The sequence below is a fragment of the Gracilinanus agilis genome, chromosome 2, assembly GCF_016433145.1.
Source record: "Gracilinanus agilis isolate LMUSP501 chromosome 2, AgileGrace, whole genome shotgun sequence".
Classification (NCBI taxonomy): domain Eukaryota; kingdom Metazoa; phylum Chordata; class Mammalia; order Didelphimorphia; family Didelphidae; genus Gracilinanus; species Gracilinanus agilis.
This window is the reverse complement of record NC_058131.1, coordinates 702965099-702986714: the sequence shown is the minus strand read 5'-3', so window position 1 is coordinate 702986714 and position 21616 is coordinate 702965099. Positions and strand designations below refer to the sequence as shown.

The 21616-nt window shown below is 35.6% G+C and overlaps 1 protein-coding gene across 1 annotated transcript; it reads right to left on the bottom strand.

Annotated features, from left to right (window-relative positions):
• Positions 1-14996: 14996 nt before the first annotated feature.
• On the bottom strand, positions 14997-15821 carry LOC123236528 (UPF0472 protein C16orf72-like). Its single transcript, XM_044662943.1, has one exon. It carries the CDS (start codon positions 15819-15821, stop codon positions 14997-14999), a length of 825 nt encoding a protein of 274 aa, XP_044518878.1.
• Between the last annotated feature and the right edge of the window lie 5795 nt (positions 15822-21616).

Sequence of the window (21616 nt, the reverse complement as noted above, 5' to 3'; positions counted from 1 at the left end):
GAGCTACAATGAAAAGAGAATGATTTTTCTTTGCCTAATCCAAAAAAGTCACTTGGTTTTGTTTGAAGACTTCCATTGAGGCAAACTCAGTATCTCCACTTCCCTTTGGTATATCTATCTCTAATTTTTAGTAAGTATTTTTTCCCCTGTACTATTTCTGACTCATTAATCTTCCACCCATTGTTCCTATTTCTAACCTCTGAAGTGAGAACAATGTTATTACTCTTCCTTGGGACAGCCCTCTAAGCACTTGAAAGAAGTTGTTTTCTAAGTTATATGACTTATCAGCTGTGTGATATTGGCAAATTTCTAGTCTCTGCTAAGATAAAGCATTATGATGCAATAGAGAGAACATGATCTTCAAAGTTTAGGGAACTAGGTTTCAGTCCTAACTCTGCTGCTTTTTATCTTGTTGACCTTGGAAAAGTAACATCCCCAAAACCAAGCATTTTTATCTCAGGTTAAAATTGCCCAATTTTTCACTCTCAACAAACACAACAATCTCCTTCCCACAGGAACTCTCTGATCCTATGAAAACTTCAGTCACTTTGTTGATATCTTCTACTGGTGCACCTATAAACACTTTGTGTCTCCATGGTAAATATTAAGAACAAAGACTTTCTCAGATTTTTTTTCCTCTTTATTTATGTAGATCAGTGATTCCCAAAGTGGGAGCTACCACCCCAGGGTCTGTGCTGCAGTGATCCAATGTGGGCGGCGATGGCCACAGGTGCATGTCTTTCCTATTAATTGCTATTAAAATTAAAAATATATATAATAATTTCCAGGGGGCTAAGTAATATTTTTTCTGGAAAGGGGGTGGTAGGCCAAAAAAGTTTGGGAACCACTTATGTAGATATTTGATGGATACTTCTTGATTAGTGAATTTCTCATCTGTGACTCCTATCATCCATCTGAATAATTACTATGGCTACCATAATGCCCATTTTACAGATGAAGAAACTGATGTCAATGAAGTTGAGTGCCCAGCCCTAGTCACACTCTGTATGTGGAATGCTCAGAGAGGACTAGCAGTACTGAAGTGAACCCTTTCCAAGGCTACTCTACTTCATTATCTTTGGTATTCACCTTTAACCCAGCTCTCACACTGTAGCTCCAAGAATCTACAGCATTCATACCCAGGTAAAACCATTTTATCACATTGGCAAAAGTAGGTTGAGGGTAACAAAAAAGCCTCATACTCATCACTGAGGTTGAGAAATGTCTACCTCAAGCTTGTGAAGACTTTCCCTAGCAGCAAAGAATAATTTATTACAAAGATATTGAAGGTGGCTGAAGCAGACATAGAACATGGTCGAGCATAAAGCTGTATCCCAGAGCATTATCAGAAAAGACAATAAGTATGATGACTTTGGGCAACTCTGACTCACTTAAATCTAACTCACATGCAAGTCAAGACATAAGCCTCATGATATCATTGGTCTTCTTCATAAATGACGACTGGGGAAAGGTAGGCAGCTCAGTGGTTTAAGGGTTAAAATTAATGGTTTGACTGAAATACACGAAGATTATAAATAATAATGGTGGTTGCTGATTCAAAGTATTATTGCTCAAAGTCAAAATGGCTTTAATAACTTTTATTTACAAAAGAGGTGGAAAGAGTGAAAGCAGAGAAATATAAAGGGGTAGAGAAGACATTAACATATCTAACTAAATATTGCTCAGGTACTTGACTAAGCCAGGAGTTGTTGACCTTCAACAGGAATTAAATTCTCTCCAGAAAATAGGAAGGGAAAACGACTCACTCAAGTTCCTTCCAAGAGGTAGGACAAGAATATGACTCCACCTGAAGGTGACTCCTGATGCCAAATTTCTTCCTTGAGTGGACCTTCTTCCTTAAGCTGACTTCCTTCTTGAAGCCAACTTCCTTCTTTGCAATCTACTTCCCTAGCTCCAGAAATTTAGGGCCTTTTTACAGTGGCTTCTTGTCCCTTCCCAAGGGCCAATCACAGCTTCCATATTGCCTAGCACTTCCCAGGGTACAGTATATATGGAAAACACTTCTCACCTTTTGGAGGTGTGAATTCTCATCAAAAGAATTCAATTTTTTGGCTCACGTCTTCTAAGTGTATGAATTCTCTAAATGGTTTGCAGCTCTTCCACTTAGTTCAAGCTTGTATGGATTCAATCAAAAGGTAGATAAAAGAGAGTTAATCCTGACTTCACAATCTAGTGAGCTAAAGGGTACTTAAGTTTTTGTTAACCAAAGTGTTAATATAGACACTTGGTTAATATAGACACTTTGTCAAAATAAACAAAGAGAATAAAGGATTCCCTTTCACAGAGGCTAGAAAGTCAAGCCTGTAGTTAGAAGGACCTGGGCTCCAATCTCACTTCAGGCACTTTCTAGATGTGTGACCCTGGGCAAATCATTTAACTCCATGACTACCCCTTGAACTTCGGTCCTAGAGTTATTACTAGGACAGAAAGTAGGTGGAGGGGGTTGTTTGTTTTTTAAATGAAGGACAAACAATAATGATAACAACAAAGATCAGAGCTGATATATGAACCCATGTACTTTTATACAAAATCTAAGATTCTTTCCAGGGAACAGTATACCACACTTCTCACCTTCCGGAATGGGTTTGCTAAGGAAAATAATTTATATATCATTTAAGGTACATAGTTTTGGCATGAGAACAAAATATTTTATTTATTTATTTTTTAAACCCTTGCCTTCCATCTTGGAATCAATACTGTGTATTAGTTATAAGGCAGAAGAGTGCTAAAGGCTAGGTAATGGGGGTCAAGTGACTTGCCCAGGGTCACACAGATTTGAACCTAGGACCTCCCGTCTCTAGGCCTGGCTTTCAATCCACTGAGCTACCCAGCTGCCCCTAGAATATTTTAAATACCCTCAAGTGTTTTTTAAATCTTCAATTATTTTAGAATAGATATAATAAGTAGATAATTTCTTACTATGCCTTAATACAATTCCCCCTAAGGTCCTCTACCAGGCAACACTATGCCCAAGTACCATAACTGTAGCCACTATAAAATACATCTCCATTTTCCTACATACATTTTAAAACTCACATTTCCAATTATACCAATAGCTATATGTTTGTGTGGTTATCAGATAATAGGCCTAGAAAACTTCCTCAATTCGCCTATGTAGAAAATGGAAACCTGGGAGAATAATTTAGTTGCTCAAGAATACCCAGGTGGTAAGTGGCATTATCAAAAACTGAAAGTACTTGTTCTTCACATTTATAAACTTTCTGAGAGTTTCTAGAACTCCATCAGAAATAGCCCACCAAAACTAACTGATGTGTGATATGTCATCTGGATTTTCACAAATGGATTAATTTAGCCATGTGAAAAAAATACACAGTGACCTACTGGTCACTGGAACCTGTTTTTCCCCTTTTTCTGCAGTTTCGAGGGTCTCATTGGCCCTGTGCCCAACTCTTTATTGGCTCTGTTTGCCTTCTTCTGGGCTTTGGCCACAGGCTTTAATTTGCATAGTTAATTATGGATATCAAACACTATAAAATCAGTTGACTAGCCTTCCATGCAGATAACACTAGGCTCACTGGGTTTAGTTTGCCCAGTACATGCCAACCCAGCACCCTTGGAGGAAGATGTGACTGAAAGACCATTCTCTCTATCGTTCTAGGAATTCAAGGTATCTTGAAAAGAAATGGTTTCTCACAAAGAAATTTTAACCAAAAAGTAGATTAAAATGAAGTAAATTGAAATAGATATATTCCTTTATTTAATCTATAAAATCTGGAGTTATAAAGTACTTGGAGGTAAGCTGATATAAAACCCAAGTAGCAGGTCTTATATTTGAATCCAGATCTAGAGTCATTCCCTTCCCTCCATCCCATAATATCACAGTTTTTCAGTTACTCCTTTATATACATACATATTCCTTCAGTTGGGAATAGTTATGCAACAAGCAAGAATCTATGAAATGCCTAAAGTAAGATGGGAAAGTAGCATGTCTAAAGTCAAGAAAACTTGGATTTGAATTTTCCCTTAGAAACTAGATAGAAAAACCGTTTGCCTCAGTTTCCTCAATTGTAAAATGATATTAATAATAGCTAATTACAATATTCTACATTGTCTCCATGACTCTACTTTTCCTTTTGTAGGTTCATAGACATAGACTTTGAGGGGATCTAAAAGACCATCTGGTCTAATTTCCTAATTCTCAGAGGAGAAAAAAGAGACCCCAAAAGGGTAAATGATTCATACAATCAGTGACAGTTGGAATTTGAACCCAGTCTTCTATTCATAGACATTAAGCTTCTTTTTATAATACTTAAACTCTTCCCTTCAATACATACAGCTATATATGTATATATATATATATACATATATATATATATATATATAACCTTCCTTAAGATATTGAATTAAAAAATAAATTAATAGAAACTTATTAAATTCCTACTATATGCCAAAAATCTGCTAAAATTTGCTGACTGTCCCTCATGCTCAAATTTTCCACATTTCTCATCTCTATTTCATAAAATCACTCTATTTGGTTAAGAATCAACTCAGACACCACCTTCTCCTTACTGAATTTCTGATACTCCCAACAGTTAGAACCCTCAAGGCTACCTAATATGTAACTGGGGCAACTAGTTGGTACAGTAGGTAAGGAACTCATCTTCCTGAGTTCAAATCTGGCCTCTGGAGGAATTCCCTAGACTTGTCCCCCATATATGACCCTGGAAAATAATTTAATTTATTTTGTTTTAATTCCTCATCTATAAAAAGAACTGGAGAAGGAAACACCAAAACACTCTGATATCTTTCTTAAGGAAATCTGAAATGAGCCAATGAAGAGTAATATATGACTGAAAAAGGACCAAACAACAACTGTTACAACCACTTGGCATTCATTTGCATTTATTCACTTTGTATTTATATTATAAATATTTAGATATGAACTTGTGGTTTCCACCATTTAAATAAATTCCCTATAGGGGAGAATTATTTTTTTGTAATTGTTTCTCCACGGTCTAGCACAATCTACCCAAGTCTCTGGAAGGATTTGTCATTTAAAGAGTGTGAGGAATGTGGGGAGAGAGCAGAAGGATCCTCAAAATCCTTCTGACTCAGGAGCTGAAGTGTTCACTTTCTGTTTGCTGACTAGGCTCTTGGTGCACTGGAATCAAGGTGCCATTTTTAGCATTAAAATCCTTATCTAATTTCTATTTTGAAATGATAATTTAATTTGTTATTTAATGGAGCAATATCTCTTTCAAACAGTTTTTACCTTCCTTACATTTTCAGTCCATTTAGTGACTAATTCTCCCAAATCCTAGGTGAGAGTATTGACATATGTTCTGAGTCACTGAATCTGAGTGACACCCTTATTTCCAGTATTGCTTGTCTGGTTTATGAAGGAAATTTTGAAGGAAAAGGAGACCTTTTGATATCATTCTCTTGTCCTTTGTAGTCTAGATATAAACCGAAGGGTTTTAATTCATATCCTTATCTCTAATTTCTTTACTGTATGATATGGCAATAAAGAAGAAGGTGAAAGATTCTGGCCAGTTCTTTTTAGAAATGTTCAGCATTGCTTGATTTCAATAAGAACTGGAAGGACTCCCACGAACTGATGTGGAATGAAATGAGCAGAACCAGGAGAACATTATACATAGAAAGTGATACATTGTAGGATGATCAAATGTAATAGACTTTGCTACTAATAGCAATGAAATGATCCAGGATAATCCTAAGAGATTTATAAGAAGGAATGCTATCCATAGCTAGAGAAAAAGAAAAAAACTGTGGGAGTAGAAACACAGAAGAAAACATATGATTTCTCGCTTGTTTATATGGATACATGATTTTGGGTTTCAGTTTTTAAAAGACTACTCTATTATAAAAATGAATAACATGGAAATAGGTTTTGAGTGATAATACATGTATAATTCAGTGGAATTGCTTGTCAACTCCAGAAGGGGGGAAATAAGAGGGGAGGGAGACAACATGGATCTTGTAACCATGGGGAAAAATTTTTTTTAAAAAATTATATTAAAAGAAAGAAATATTCACCTATTACTATTGTCTTTTCCTTATTGAATATGTCTATAAAAACAGCACTCTGAATTCAGATGCCTGCCTACATTCAATATGCCTTTGCCTTGGGTGATACAATAAACTTTAAATTTTCCCCTCCTGGGTTTGCCTCATTATTGAGGGCAAGACCTGAATAAAGATTTTCTTTTAACAACAGAATATCAATAAACATTCATGTTAGAAGTTTAAAGGCTTGTTTCCTATTGCCAAAATTGCCTGGCAGTCAAAGACTCATGCATGTTTCCCAGAGAATAATTCCTCAGTGTTTCTTCCATTGCCTTAAGAAATGAATAATGAGGATGATACAATCAATGAAAAAGAATGATGATAGTGGCTAATTAAGGTAAATTCCCCCACCTATCTTTTCCTTTTCATTCATTTCATTCAATACCTTCAAATATCTCTTTCTAATCATTACCTTCTGTCTTAGAAACAATACTCAGTTATGGTTCCAAGACAGGAGAGTGGTAAAAGCTAGACAGTTTAGGTTAAGTGATTTGTCCAGGGTCATCTAGGTAGGGTGTGTCTGAGACCAGATTTAAACCCAGAAATTCCCATCTTCAGACCTAGTGTTTTATTTACTGAGCCACCTAGCTTCTCCTCAAATATCTTTTTTGAGTGCAGCTTGTTCCATCTCCACACCTAAGCTATTCTCCACCCCTAAAGCCAGGACTTCTTTACTCCTTTTAAAACATAATTTTCTATAATTAATGAGCAGCATTCATTCAGAGCCTCCTATGTTTAGATCTCTACTAGGCCCTAGGTCATCTTTATTTTTGTCATCATCATCATCGTTTTTTAGTGTCACATTTCATCACTGAGTAAGCAGATTTCTCTTAAGGCATACTTATAGCAAAGAAAGTTCTTCAATCCCTGTTAAAGCATTTGACAAAGTATTGTCATAATAAGATGCTCTCTCTTTCCATTCTTACTGAAAAACAGCAAAGGGAAGACAAAAACATTCAACAGCTTTGGGTACAGAACTGTTTGTGGAGTATAAATAAAATTTAGCAAGGCATTTTGGTATATTAGAAAGTACTTTGTATCTCTAGTCAGAAATCTTGAAGAAATTACTTTCCACTAAGAAATCCAGTGTCCTTCCCATCAAAATGCATTTGATGGATCTCAAAAGTCCCTTCAAGGTTCGAACTTACATGTCCTTTTACTACAAATGCATGCAAGTAGTAACTTTTTGAAGATAAAACATTTAATTAAGACTAAAACAATTAGCACAGAAACAGGGGAAAGAAACAATATTAGCATACATACCCCAAAGACTAGGCTTTTATCTCTTAGCTAACAGTGGTGGAATACATGCTGAGAGACAGATTCAAGTGTGGAGAAGGTATAGTAAAATCTTTCAAGTGATTAAACTAAAATTTTCTTATATTTATTTTTGTAAATATCATTAACAAAGCAACAGCCAACATCAGTTCCCATGTATTTAATTATCATCCTTGTATTGATGATTTACAAATCTACCTATATTTTGATATAATATAAATACAAATCTACCTTTCCTGCCCCAATATCTCTGCTGATCTCCAATTTCACAATCTCCAACAGTCTTTCAGATATTAAACTGGATATCTAGTAGACTTTAAACTTAATATGTCCAAAACAGAATTCATATTCTTTCCTCCCAAAACTTCCACTCTTCCTTCCTTCCCTGTTATGATGGAAGACAACATCCTCCTCCAGGTCCCTGAGGCTCACAACCTAGCAGTCATCTGAATTCATCATCCCCTAAATGCAAGCTGTTGCCAAAGCCTGACGATTTCCCTTAGCACCATCTTTTGAATATTCCTCTTCTCTCCTGTGACACTGCCAAAACTCTAGGGTAGACGCTATTCACTTCATGCCTAGATTACTGCAAAAATGTACTAATGAGTCTGCTGACATTGTCTCTTCTCATACTAATTCACTCTCCATTCAGTCACTGAAGTGATTTTACTAATACACAAGTCTCATCATGTTGTTTCCTTACTCAATAAACTTCAGTGTCTTCCTGTTGCCTCCAGGAGTAAATGCATGTAGTAATGTGATCAAGAGTATGTCAAGAACTGCCATGTTTTAGGGCAAAAGGATGTATTAAGATAGAGTGACTGAAAATGAACCACAGTAACATCAATATTCGTTATGAGGATACTTACATTAGACATCGTGCCAAGCATTAGGTATACAAATACAGAAAAAGAGACAGTTTCTGCCCTCAATGACATTACATTCTAAGAATGAAAGCTAACACTGAGGAATGGTGTGTGTGTGTGTGTGTGTGTGTGTGTGTGTGTGTGTGTGTGTGTGTGTGTGTTTAATGGAGGAGTCCTTAAGAAGGTGACAGAGCTTACCTAAATAAAGTAAAAAGGGTAAGAGATGGTGATGGGTAGGAACTTACCCTACCCATTACCATCTCTTTCCTTTCACTGGTCATTCTCCCATGTACCATTTCCCCTCTGCTGTCTTCCATGATTATAATATAAGAACCTTGATGGCAGAGGCTTCCACTCTGAATCTGTCCACCTAGTACTTAGCACAGAGTCTGATATGTAATATTCCTGTAAAGACTATTGTTGCTGTGATTAATTTATTTTCAGTCACTCCATCCTAATACATCAATAAGTCCCACCACATTTCTTGATACATTCATGCTCTCATTAGGCCACTTGGTAGTAAATAAGGTAATATAGAGTGGTGTTTATTTAAATTTAGGAGCAATGTAAACCTAAAGTATATAAATACATATATTTATATATGTGTGTGTATGTGCGCGTGCATCTATATATATACACATATATATATCATATATATTTATTATTTGTATATCATTTATATTTATACTTATATATGTATATATATCATATGGTAAGAGTATTGCTTTTGTCATGAAATAAAGATGAATCTTTATTTTTAAAAGTTCATAATTCTTCTGTCATATTTTGATAGACACCTCCAGAAATCTGATCCATCTGTCCACCCTCTTTACAAAGCCTCATAGTCTTTGAAGAAAGAATAAATGATTTATTTTCTAAAGGTAAAACTAATTTTGAGTGGTTTTATTTTCTACCCAGTTTCCTTTACTTAAAATGGTATAAAGTTCAAGGGCAGATTAGTGGCTCTGCACATAGAGCCACTAAGTGTACTTGGAGGTTCTGTGTTCAAAGCTGAACTCAGATACTTCCTACCTCTATATATCCTTGGACAAGTCACTTAATTCCCATTACCTCACTCTTATCACTCTTCTGCCTTAGAATTGAAAGATAATGTCAATTATTAGACAGAATGTAAGAACTAAAAAAAATAATGCTGTGAAGCTTTCAAATTCTTAAGGAGTATAGGGAGAGAATGGTTAGGTACCACAGGGATTAATTATTCTAAGACCTTAACTATACAATTAAGGAAACAGCCCCAGAGAGGCAATAGGACTTGTTCCAATCATAAAAGTATAGTTGAGTTAAGATTTGATCAGAGGTATTTTAATTCCAAATGCAAGTGTGTTTGTCTGTTTTTTCCTAATTGGGATATAAAGTAGTTTTTGTTTACAATTTGGTTCCCATTTTGATCATGATATCCCTGTAGAGATGGTATCGTACAATGAAAATATGAGAAAATTTTGTTTCAGAGAAACTGGGTTGGACACTGATTCTTGTCATTCCCCAGCCTTGTTCCTGGGGCAAATCAAAAACATTTAAAAGATTCGTTTCCTTTAAACTTAAAAATTGATTATGGGGGAGCTAGGAGGCTCAGTGGATTGAGAATCAGAACTTCTGAGTTCACGGGAATTTGTACTTTTGTTCGCATTGGGTTGTTCAGTTGTTACCTCTACATACACCATAAAAAGTAATAGATAAGTGAGGATATGTGTCTGTGTGGTTCTGTTCAAACACACTCATTTAATCAGCTGTAGTTTTCTTGGTCTTCTCTGATATCTGAATCAGGGATTTTAACAACCCATCAAAATAATCAAGAGAGAGGCACTGGTTAAGCTACTTTGGCTCACACTGGCAGTGGTACAGGGCTTACCCAGCAGAAACCTAAAAGATTTACTTGAACAAATTCTTGTCTGAATGGGAATAGGGAGAGCTACTGCCAACTCAAAGACATATTGTGATATAGAGTTTAAATTCCCCTGACACACATAGACAACACATTCACACATATTAACTCACACTGACTCTTGTGAAGGGGAGAAATGTGTCAGGGGTAAAACTAAAAGTCTGGACTAAATTTATCAGAGAATATGGTCACCAGGAATTAAGTACTTAATTCCAAATGAAAGACACAAGTCAGAATGACTTTTATGGCAATTTATTTACAAAGAGGAAGAGAGAGTGAAAGTAAGAAAATCAGAGAGAGGATAGGGTAAGGTATCTAAACTAACACATCAAGTATTTTGCTCAGGCCCCTGGCTCAACCCAGGTGGGGATAATTAGTCCTTAGCCTGAGGGGCCTTAGCCTTGAGCTGAGGGCCCAGTGATGAATAAAGCAGGGGCTTCATCCCCTGAGGATAACTCCTTCAGAAAATTCAGGGAAGGGTCAGTGTTTTTCATTCATGTGGTGGTTCAAAAAGAAAGCAGTCCAAGATCCTCATACAGAGCACCTCCAGGGTCCAGTTCAAGGTGAAAGAGCATGTCCTAGGAAGTTCTGGCCACTTTTAAAGACCATTCCTTTCATCACTTCCTGTGCCTTCCTTCCATTTTATGTGTACCAATTACAGCTAAAGCTTTGCTTAGAATTGCCCAGGGGGCAGTCAGTCAATTCTGATTTATCATCTACTTTTGCACACATAGATTATAGACCTCCCCCACTCAAGGCTAAGTGGGGTGTATAAGCTTCTGGTGTTTAAATCAAAAAGTAGGCAGGGTAGATTTAATCCCATCTTCACACACTAGTTGTTAGATATTGGAAAATATACTGAATTTTTTTGTGCCTTTGTTGTTTCATTTATAAAATGAGAGAGATGGATTCAAGAAATTCTAAGATACTTTCCAGCTCTTAATCTAAGATACTATGATCTCACACTCTCATTACATTTCTAGTTTCTCTGAATCTTCTTTGAACAAGACATTATATTAAATATATTTAGTAATTGACTAAATTATTATTTAATCTCTAGTGAAATCAGACTAAAATAAGATCAAGGATTTAAGCTCTATTTGTTTATCCACATATTCACTCTAAGCTAGTTAGCCCTATGTTTTCCCTGAAGCTCAAAGAGCTGGAAATGTGGAAGCAGCCAGTGATTATAATAGTTATATACAGAGAAGTCCTACCTTTTTTTTTTAGAAAAAGCAGTGTAATGGTGACACTGTCCATGAATTTAATCTGTTCTCTGCAATTCCAGCTACAAATGAGCATGTAGTTACACTTGTCTGAATAATCAATTTCCAACTGGAGACCAAAACACGGCAAAACCATTTCAAAACAATGAGCATTTAGTTGTATACTTTAATTGCTGTCTTTTTTTTTTTTTTTTTGCTTGTGCCTAGACCACTGATGAACTCTGATAGAGATTTAGGATTTATCAGTGATAATCTATCAATGTGAAAATCCATGTAGACATAACATTTTTTATACTGTCGATTTGTCATGTTACTTTGTATGCTGTTCAGAACAAATGGAATGGGAATTTAAGGGAAATTATTTTTAAAATTAGATCAGAGGTGGAGGCTGAAGCATGATAGTGGTTGGTCATTCATTCTCAGGCCATACTGATAAAACAATTATAGGAAATAGATCTCCCTTCTTTTCAGAGACCATGAAGTTTCTTTCTATTGTTAACTTAGAAAAACGCAGAACTATTAAATAGTCATAAAACCACTCTTTAATCAAGGGAAAGGGGGATGAGGGCTACCTGGCCTCTTATGCAGAGCTGCGCCTTGTGCAGGGTCTAAATGAACACTGCTTCACTCTGCTCCCTGATCCCCCGGGAGTGCCACCACACTAGATGAGGACTCCTAGGAACAAAGGAAATTGGAGAACTTATATACCTTTTGGGAAGATCCTGGGGCTGGGAGAGATGATTGACATTATACTGACAGGATACAATCAAGCTAGAGAAAGGGATCATAGCTAGAGGCTAGGGTGGAGGGGAAAGGGACTGCTTACACAATGGATACTAAAGGAATGGTCCCTGCCCAGGTAGTCTTCCTGGGAAGGGTCTTTGATGCTATGGGGAAGACTACCTAGAACAAAAGGGGATTTAGCATTTACCCTAGGGTTCATTAATCAGTCTGCAACTGCTAACCTGAGATTCCCTTCAGGGTGGATTCTCAGGGAAACAAGCACAAGCTTTGGGGGTCTTCAATCTACAAACTATTTCTAAACTTGGGGTTCATCATACCTCACTAAGCTACAAGCTTGGGAACTCTAGATTCCATGCAGAGCTGCGCCTTGTGCAGAGTCTAAATGAACACTGCTTCACTCTGCTTCCTGATCCCCCTGGGAGTGCCACCACACTATAAAGCCTGGAAAGAAAAAAAAAACACAAACAGATAGATAACTATGTGGTAGGAAAGTTTTCAGGGAAGTCTTGCTAAGCAACAAGGAAATATAGAACTTGAAATTCTTCTTATCCTTTAATATTATAGTTACAGGAATTTAAAGGCAAAAGGTAATATTTTCAAATGCCAAGTAATTCACAATTCAGCAAAATCTGCTCTGTCAATTTTTATTCATATATTTTCTGTACATTTAAAGGGTTGGGCTTGCCATATAAATACATACATACATGTATATCTCTTACCTTTGTATGCTTAAATACATGAGTACACAGAGAAACATACAAGTACATGTGTGTTGGAGTTTTTTATTCAGGGAGATCCAAATATGTTTATATATAACGGGATACTGATGGGCATTGATTGTGCTTAGTAACACATCCCTGTCTTCTTTGTATTCTCAGAAACCCATTGACTATCTTGTTGGTTGAAAATTTTCTTTGGGGATGGGATGGGACTGGTTCTCTGTTTCTAATTATGCTCAGTGTTTATTGTAAATTGGTTTTATGAAAATATTCCCATGGATTTGCATGTTCAACTGGGCATGTAATTATGTTTTGGCACATGTGTAAGAAACACAACTTGCAAGAGAATATAGGAAGAGGAAGTTGCTCAAAATGCAGAAGTAGTAGTAGTTGAAGAAGAAAGATTATATCTTTCATGCCATCCAGAATTAGCACCATTGCAGAGGAGAGAGGAAGAGGAATGGAGAGAGACAAACAGAGAAACAGAGATGAACACAAAGCAAGGGACAGAAAGAGAGAGACAAAAATAATACACCATAATAATATAGACTTTGGTCTTAGGAAATATATTTTTAGGAGCTGACTTTTTGACAATGCTTTTTTTTTTTTTTTTTTGTGAGGTGGCTGTTTACTCTGCTTGTGTGAATGTATACATAAATGTATATGTGTATATATAAAATATGTGTGGCATATATCTTATATCCATTTATAACTACATAGCTACTTTCTACATCTATCTCTGCCTCTATAATATATATAAATGTGTGCATATGTGTGTATCAATTACCTCTCTCTTTAGATATATTTATATCTGTAGTAATACATTTAATTATATAACATCAATTTCTTTATAGTAATAAGTATACCTATAAATATGTGTTTCTACATCTTTATAAATCTGTATCTATAAATTTAGGGATATAGACTTCCTTCTATATAAATATCTCTAGAGCTAACTACATATTTAAACAGACATGTATATCTGTAAGTATCCATATTTCCAGATCTGTCTGTTGACAGATATTTATTTTTGTTTCTTGCAATCTATTGATTGATAGAAAGAAAGATAGATAGATAGAAAGATAGAGAGATAGATGTGAGAAAATCCCCAAAAGTGAAAATAACTGTGATCTAGACTTGAAAAATAAAAGGACAATTTAACAACTTGGATGCAAAATTTAGCTTTTTAAACATTTTGTTTTGATTTGATTTTAAAAAATAAACTACTTCCTGAAACAAAGGCCTAACTTTTACACTGACATTCTTCCAGTGTTACAGGTCATGGCACATGGGTGTTTGAACCACTATAGTTTAGGTTTAACCATCCTACTGTTTAATATCACTACTTTTAGAGCACTAAAACACAAAAATTGAATCCAATAAAGATCCTTCTATTGATTCAATATTAAATATTAATTGCATGACTATCATAGCACCTCTTCTCATTATCACACAATCACCAGAATTATCAACTTCTTTTACAACTAAAAAGGGTGCAGCCCAATATTTATAACTTGCACACTGTTACTATATAGAAACTAGGTACATGGTACAGTTCTGTGAAAATGGAAGCCTGCAGAAAGTTGACAAATATGCCCAGTCATGTTATAGACAATTTCAGTAAATTGGCAAATACTGTTGAAGCAAAATATTCAACACAGCAGGAAATAAAGAACAAAAAAAAAGTTCTATAACCAAATAAACATCTGATCTTTTCTCTCCTTTTTTTTACATTTATTAATATTCATTTTTAACATGGTTACATGATTCATGATCCTCCTTTCCCCTTCAACCCCCCCCCCCCGCACCCCCCCTACCCATGCGCCTTTCCACTAGTTTTGTCATGTGTCCTTGATCGAGACCAATTTCCAAATTGTTGGTAGTTGCATTGGTGTGGTAGTTTCGATTTTTCTTTCCTTTTAAGAATACAAATTACGTCACATGTTTGCCTATGATGGTCTTGCTAACTACTACACAATATCTGTTGTCCTCTGCTCGGTATTATAGTTTAAGAAAGCCATAGTTACAAGAGGCATCTACTGTAATGCCTAAAACTTCCTTTATGGCAATCATTATTGAATTCACTTGTCTTAAATAGTGAACAAGAGAAGATGAGCTCATTTCCTTTTCAATAGTATGTTGAGGATCAAGTGGCTTTCAAGCAGCATGGTGAGTTTGAAAATTTTGCAGATTAGACCATTTTTTTGCGTTTATGAGTTGGTGAGTCTATAATGACATCGCCACATTGGGCTGAGGTACGCTTTCTAGTTCCACCGTTGTCCAAGTGGAGTGACATTTCTTCTGATATGAAAGTGTTCAAATCCACATCATGGAGTCCATTTCTCCTTCGACAAGCATTCGATCTATTGCTTACATGAGTAGGAGATCCTGGAGTATTTGAACAAATGTTTATATTAGCTATTGCTCCACTAAGACCATGCAGAGCTATGGCTTCATTGAAGGATTGCAAATCAGTTTCTACAGATGAGCTAGTTTCTGTTGAAGTACCTCGGTTAGGGGGTACTATAGTTAGTCTTTGGGGAGCTCTAGGGTTTCGTGGAGGAGGAACTTTTCCACAGAGGAAGCTGATCAAGTCTTCTCTATGAATAGTTCTTGTGTGTTTTTTAACCCATGCTAACATATCCTTATTGCGTCGCTGATAGCCAATTTGAATTCCTAGATCAAAACTTTGTTGATGGATATCCACACTTTCTTTGTAGAGGTTAGTAATGGCAGTGGCTGCATTTTGGAAGGGAACCCAGAGGGAAAGTTCCTGCTGTTGACTCACTCGATCTTTGTAAAGCTGGGCCACAGCAATGGCCGAGTTCTGGAAGAGGTGCCACAACTTCTGCTGCTTGTGCTTGGGATGCGCAGTGACTGCCTCTTCTTGCAGCTCTGGGGGCATCTGCTCCTCTTGCTCAGTTTCAGCCAGGCACTGCCTCTCCCACTTGGTGAACCAATGCTCAGGCCCATGCTCCTGGATCTCAGATTTGCTTTCCTCCTCCTTATCTTCCATCCTCTTCCTTCTTCTCCTCTTCTTCCTCCTTGTTGTCCTGGTTGACTAAATAAATTAATTAAAACTCATTTTAACCAACACTTCATAAGATGGACATACATATTATAACCCATCATATTAAAAAAAAAAGGAAAGTAGAAAGGATAAGTGATTCAACTAGTATTATTTTTCCAGCCTTCTTTTATTTAATTTTTTAATTAGTTTAGAATATTTTTCCATGTTTACATGATCATGTTCTTTCCCTCCCTTCTTCCCTCTCTGCTCCTGGTGCCCAGGAGCAATTCCACTTGGTTTTACATGTATAATTGTTCAAAACCAATTTACATATCATTAATGTTTGCACTAGCATAATCATTCAATCATAGCCCAATAGAACCATATGATCAATCATGCTTTTCTTCTGTATTTCTACTCCAACAATTCTTTCTCTGGATATGGATAGCAATCTTTTACATTCAATTGTACCACAGTGTATCAGTCTCTGTTTACAATGTTCTCCTGGTTCTGCTCCTTTCACTCTATATCAATTCCTAAAGGTCTTTCCAGTTCATATCAAAATCCTCCAATTCATCATTCCTTTCAGAGCTATAATATTCCATCACCATAAGATAACACAATTTGTTCAGCCATTCCCCAATTAATGGACACCCTCTCATTTTTCAGGTTTTTGCCACTACAAAGAACTCGGCTACAGATATTTTTGTACAGTTATTTTTCCTATTATCTCAAAAAGAATATTATTAAACAAATATTTCAGTGAAAAATATGGTTTGTAAAAATGAGATGACAAGAATAAAGAAAAATTATAGACAAGTCAGTTTTTTTCACTTATTTACTTATAATGGAAGGGAAACTTGAGGAATTTGCCAATATATTGAGTTGATCCCTTGTGGTCAATTATTAGATGTAATGAAAAAGTCACACAGGATTGGCAGTTATAGATGGAATGCTATCTAAATCAGTTAATGGAATAGTAATAGTGATGAGATTACTGATTCATGAGATTATTGGAATATATTACGCCTGTTGCTTAAAATATTCTCCTTTCTTCCATGGAACACAAAGGTAGTAAATTTTATCATCAGGATTCAACCCCATATCTTCTAATTTCAAATTGTACATTTTCTTCCTTATGTGTTTTTATGTCTATGTATTGTATATTTGTCATTGAAAGATGTAAAGGTTAAATTTAGTGGTTGGACCTAAATTATATGAAATAATGTAGTAGCTGAAGTTATTACATCTCAAACCAGGTGTTCGTTTATAAAATAGAGGGGAAACAATAAAGTGGAGAACTATAGGAGAGATAAAAGAAAATACCTATACTAGTCCTCAGCCAAGAGGGTGGTAGTAATTATAAGGCCTCCAAGATGGAAGCTCATCTCTTAGGAAACTAGGAAAGTAGTCAGCCCTTTTCACTCACCCAATGAAGTAATCCAGGAGTCAGAATCTAAGTTGAAGGCACTATGCAAACCCCAAACTTCAGTCTCCAATGAAGTTCCCTTAAAGACTATGTCCAAGAGACACTCTCCACAAGATTCAATTTCACCAGACTGCCCCAGTAGAAGAATTTTGTGGCTTTTATGGTGGTTTCCTGTCCCTGCCCCTTTTCACAGGGGCCAATCACAGTTTCCAAATTGTCCAGCACTGCCCAGGGGCAGTGTTTATAGGATTGACTTCTCACCTCTAAAGGTGTTAACTCTCCTCTTAGGATTCACAAATTCTGAGTTGTCACCTTTGGATTCACATGTTTTTGAGAATGTGAACTCTTAAGAGAATTGAAAGGTTTATGACTGTTTGAGTTAGAAAAAAAGTGGAGTTTTCCAAGTATCTTTCTGTTTTCACATCTAGATTTGCTATCTCCTCTACTTAGTTCAAGGTTGTACTTAAGTTATTGTTAACCAAAATTTTAACACCAACTAGGCAAAGAGAATAAAGGACTCCCTTTTCACACTGTAAACTTAGAATAGACAAAGAGAACCAAGAATTTCCTTTCACAAAGACTAATCTAGGGTAATCTGAAAAAGTTCAGAATCAATTTGGCCAGAGAGGGATGAATATTTCTGGTTTTCACTGACATCATTAGTGAAATAAGTAAAAACCTTGGTGGAAATTATTGATCCCCAAAATGTGGAAGTAATTAGTTTTTGTAGCATAGGGATAATTGAATCTTCAAGTAAATTTCTATCCTATGTCACTAGCTGAGTACAGGAAACTGAGAACACCAAAGAAAGCATGATGTGTGATAATTAGATTAAATCTACACTGCTCATCTTAAATTTAATCACCAAAGGTGAAAACATCTCCATTTTTGGGTGGTCTGTAACCCATGTGTGCTAGAGTAACAAATCAGAATTTACTGACTGCCTCCTGGGCAGTCCTAAGAAAAGTGTCTATTGTGATTGGACATGTAAACTAAGAGGAGGCCACAGGAAGTGAGGTAAAACAGGCCCCTTTAAAAAGAGACCTCAGTCAGCTGATCTTGGCCTTCTGGTTGTGAATGGGACCTGAGGAGCTCTGCTGGTTCATGACTGGGGCATTCCACATGGTGAGTGTAAGACTGAATCTTCCTGAACTTCTCTTAAGGAATTTCCCTTTTAATAGAGACTTTGTGACTTGGCCCTCTGAGTCTCCAGCTAGGGGAACGGAGCAAATTACCTACTGTGTTAGATTCTTATTTCCTCTTCCTCTTCTCATTTGTAAATAAATTTCCATAAAAGTCATTTTAACTTGAGGTTACTCTTTATTTGGGGATTGATAATTGTTCAATCCCCTGGTGACCTAACCTTTTAATATATTTACCCCCAAACCCCTTTTTTCCCATTACATTTGCTGCAATTGTAGCAAACAAAATACAAAGTAAGTGATTAGAATGATGCGCAAACAGTTCAAGTGGGCTTTTGGTAAAAATGGAATTAGTTAGTACTTTTATGAAAAGAAGATATATTAACTTCACTCAGACTATGTAAAGTGAAGACTTATTAAACCACAGGACCAGATGAACTACATATCTGGATGTTGTAAATTTATTGACATGATTGTTGAATCACTGTTAATAGTTATAGAAATCTTTGAGAATAAGAGAGGTGTCCCAAGAATTAAGATAAGCAAATCACTATATTAATTATTTATTTTTAGAAAAAGAAAGTAGGTACATTCTTTAAATGATAGGTTGATGAACTTGACTTCAATTTAGGGCAGAATTCTGTTGTACCAATCTTTTTGGATTTCTTCCCAAACAGAAACTCACACATAACAGTTGGAGCCAAAGATGCCAATAAATGCAATTAGTTAATAAAGGAATTTACTCAGATCCAATTGGGAAAAAATTGTTAAAAACATCAACAAAAAACCAACATCCCTCTCATAAATGTGGGAATACTCTCTGATAACTATAATTTCCATATAAGGAGTGGACAAAAGTGGACTCAAATTTAAAATAAAATGTGAGACACATGTATAAGTTACATGTGTGGCAAAGACAATTCTTAATCCTTGGTATGCTAGTTCCTAGCAGTCATACTGTATTCCTTCCCATAATTTAACTCTCTTTCTTGCTGCTAATTTATGACTATTCTTCAACTATTAATTAGAAAAATTCAAAATAAAACAATACTGAGGTACCACATAATACCTATCATATTGTCTAATATGACAAAAGGAAAATGATAAATATTGGAGGATATGTAGGAAAATTGGGACATTAAAACACTGTTGGTGAAGCTGTGAAATGATACAACAATTCTAGAAAACAATCTGGAACGACCTAAAGGGCCATAAAACTGTTCATACTCTTTGATCAAGCGATACCACGAGTAGGTCTTTTATATATATGTGTGTGTGTGTGTGTGTGTGTGTGTGTGTGTGTGTGTGTGTGTATTGTGTGTGTGTGTGTGTATATATATTTACACTTCATATATATTTGTTTATTTATTTATTTATAGCAGATCAATTTGTGGAGGTAAATAATTGGAAACTGAACGAATGTCAATCAATTGGGGAATGACTAAATGAGTTGTGTAGTACTATTGTTTGTAAGAAAAGATGAACAGGACAATTTCAGGGAAAAAAAATGACAAACATGGAAAGACTTATATGAATTAATGTGAAGTGAAGTGAGCAGAACCAGGAGAATGCTGTACATAATAACAACACTACTGTACAATGAACAATTGAGAATTTAACTTAAGGATCCATGACATCTCAAAGCTGGGTCAGGAGAAAAAGATTTATACATTATCCTAGAAGGAACTGATAGAGTCTGAATACAGATTGACACATACCATACTTTATTTCCTCCATGGGTTTTTTTCTAGTGTAAGTGATGGTGTCTTGTTTCACAACATGATGAACTTGGAAATATGTATTTTATAATATATGTACAATGAATATCATATTACCTGCCTCTTTGGAAAAGAAGGGGTATTGAAGGGAGGGAGAGGGCATAGAATACAAAGTGCCAGAAAATGATTATTAACAATTTTATCAACATGTAATCTGGAAAAAAAATTATAAAAATATAAATCTCCTTCAAGCTATTTTCACACACACACACACACAAACATCCATAACTATGTCAATCTATATTATGTCTCTTCTCTCTGCTAAATGCAGTGTCTCTTACTCATTCAGGAGACCACCCATTTTAAGCAAAAAAAGGGAATTGAGGTAAGAGGAGATAAGAGTAAGAATTCCATATATCCACAAATTTATATTCCTCTCATCTACAGGTTGACAATTCTCAACTTGTAATCTCCTCCATTCCTGAGCTTAAATTGTTCAACTGCTGGATGATTTCCATTTTTATCTGAAGCCAAAGAGAAAGACTGATTCTTTTAGCAATTTGTAAGATATTTTCCATGTGATAGTAGTTCCCTACAAATATTAACAAAAGTCATATAATCTACTCAAGTTGATAAAGGGACTTTCTGAACCCTTGGTTATGGAATAATTAGCCAACTCCTGAACAAATTATGATATATAATTGTCACAGAATACTATTGTGCCATAAGAAATGACAAACAAGACAACCACAAAAACAAACTTGGAAAAACATAAGAAATGATACAATGTGAAATCAGAATAAACAGAATATAGTACACAGTAACAATATAGGATGATCACTTATGAATGACTGCAAAGATCTAGGATAAATTTAAGTGACTCAAAAAACAAAAGTGGGGGGGTACGCATCTTCTACTATAGAAAGAACTTGGATTTGTCCTATGTCCTTATATTCATAATATTATATACCTCAAAGGGTGAATGAACACCAAATGAGATAATACTTGTAAAGCACTTTGTTACTCTTAATACAATATATTGATTTTATACACATGTTTTATTTTATTTTTTGGTTTGTATATATTTTATCTTGCTACTTGAGGAAAGAAACTATTTTTTTCCTATTTCCAGACATTAATTTCGTGTCTGGAAGAGAGTAGATATATTGTTGTTTTTCTTATACAGGATTTCAGGACATAGAAATGAGATTATGAGATCTTGAAATTAGAAATGGAAGGGAATTTAGTAGCCACTTAGCACAGTCCTCTGTTTTCACATGGGCAAATGGAGTCCCAGGGGGATGAAGGGACTTGCACAAGTCAGTATCCATATTTGAACCCAGTTCCTCTGATATCTGAGCTAATATTCTTTTACCTTTACCAGACTGATTAAAACTCAGTAGTTTCAAGTACCTTAGAGAAGCTCCTTCCTTATCCTCTCTGAATTCCAATTTCTATAACTTCTACAAAGCTATACCCATTATTCAGGATCATTGAAAGGAGCAATAATTT